The sequence below is a fragment of the Rasamsonia emersonii genome (assembly GCF_000968595.1).
Source record: "Rasamsonia emersonii CBS 393.64 chromosome Unknown ctg1118621760559, whole genome shotgun sequence".
Taxonomy (NCBI): Eukaryota; Fungi; Ascomycota; class Eurotiomycetes; order Eurotiales; family Trichocomaceae; genus Rasamsonia; species Rasamsonia emersonii.
Window position 1 is genome coordinate 1 of NW_013562908.1, and position 1,120 is coordinate 1,120.

At 48.2% G+C, this 1,120-nt stretch overlaps 2 protein-coding genes across 2 annotated transcripts; both read right to left on the reverse strand.

Annotated features, from left to right (window-relative positions):
- Positions 1-495, reverse strand: T310_7548 (Uncharacterized protein; the record flags this gene model as incomplete). Its single annotated transcript, XM_013469656.1, has 1 exon — positions 1-495. A coding segment is annotated over one exon (495 nt), but the record flags the coding sequence as incomplete, so codon positions are not given.
- On the reverse strand, positions 425-808 carry T310_7550 (uncharacterized protein; the record flags this gene model as incomplete). Its single annotated transcript, XM_013469657.1, has 1 exon — positions 425-808. A coding segment is annotated over one exon (384 nt), but the record flags the coding sequence as incomplete, so codon positions are not given.
- Between the last annotated feature and the right edge of the window lie 312 nt (positions 809-1,120).

Consider the following 1,120-nt stretch of genomic DNA (forward strand, 5'->3'; position numbering starts at 1 on the left):
CTGAGTAGATCGCTTGATACGGCTACGGACATAGTCTAATTGATGCGGCGATGGAAAGAGGCGTTGCGAGGTGAAAGCGGGTTCTGCAATAAATTCATCCCATATTTTTTGCTGCATATTAGGAAATTCATGCCAGTGGAGAACACGTCTGGGATAGATCCTATTGACGGGATTCACAGGATCTCCTTTAGTTGTCAAAGTCGCTTTTGTTTCAATGCTAATTGCTAAAGAGAGCTTGTGGCATCCATCTAGAAGGTCGGGTAGTGTGTTTAGCTCTTTGATGGTTCGCCGTTCAGTCTCCTCGCGGCGTCGTTGCTCTTCGGCAAGGCGACGGTCTGCTTCTTCGCGGCGTTGTTGCTCCTCGGCAAGGCGTCGGTCTGCTTCTTCGCGGCGTCGTTGCTCTTCAGCAAAGCGTCGTTGCTCTTCAGCAAGGCGTCGGTCTGCTTCTTCTAGAAGCTGACGTAGCCTCCTTATTTCCTCCTGCGACATTGGTTTTCATCCAGCAAGATAATTGTTGAGCGAATGTTGGAGACTTAAGCAGCGCCGTATTATCGCTTGTGCTTAGTTTTCCATCTAACATCCATTGACAAAGACAAGTTAGCATACTTGAAGACTGGTTCGGGTGACTTCTTGCTAACCGGGTTGAAGCCAACAGCGACTGTTGGTTCAATAGTGGAATGAGGGTAATGCTCCGTCTGATATTAGGAGTGTTGGGAAGCTGCGTTTGGATTAATAAGAGGGTCGCCGAAGCCGGAATATCTATTATTCCGCTTTGTGGTACCGGCGCAAACCCCTCCTTAGGCAGTGTTTATCTGCTAATTTCTTTTGTTCCTCCGCAATAACTAAAAGCAGGAACTTGCTTGAACCCTTGCCAATGTGATATTGAGGCCTATCCAATCATGAGGCTAGAAAACCTTCGGCAAACGTTGGGGCATGGAGTTGGTTGCAAACGCGGCCGGTCTGACCAAAGGTCAGCAATCAGCAGTTCCACGCGCCCGAATATTAGGTGTTGATACTCGGACTTGCACGTCATGGAAGCCCGATCTTGCTTACTAGCCCTTCAGATGCACCTTTGGATCACTTCTCTTACAACACATTATTTTGACAGGGAAGGAGAATG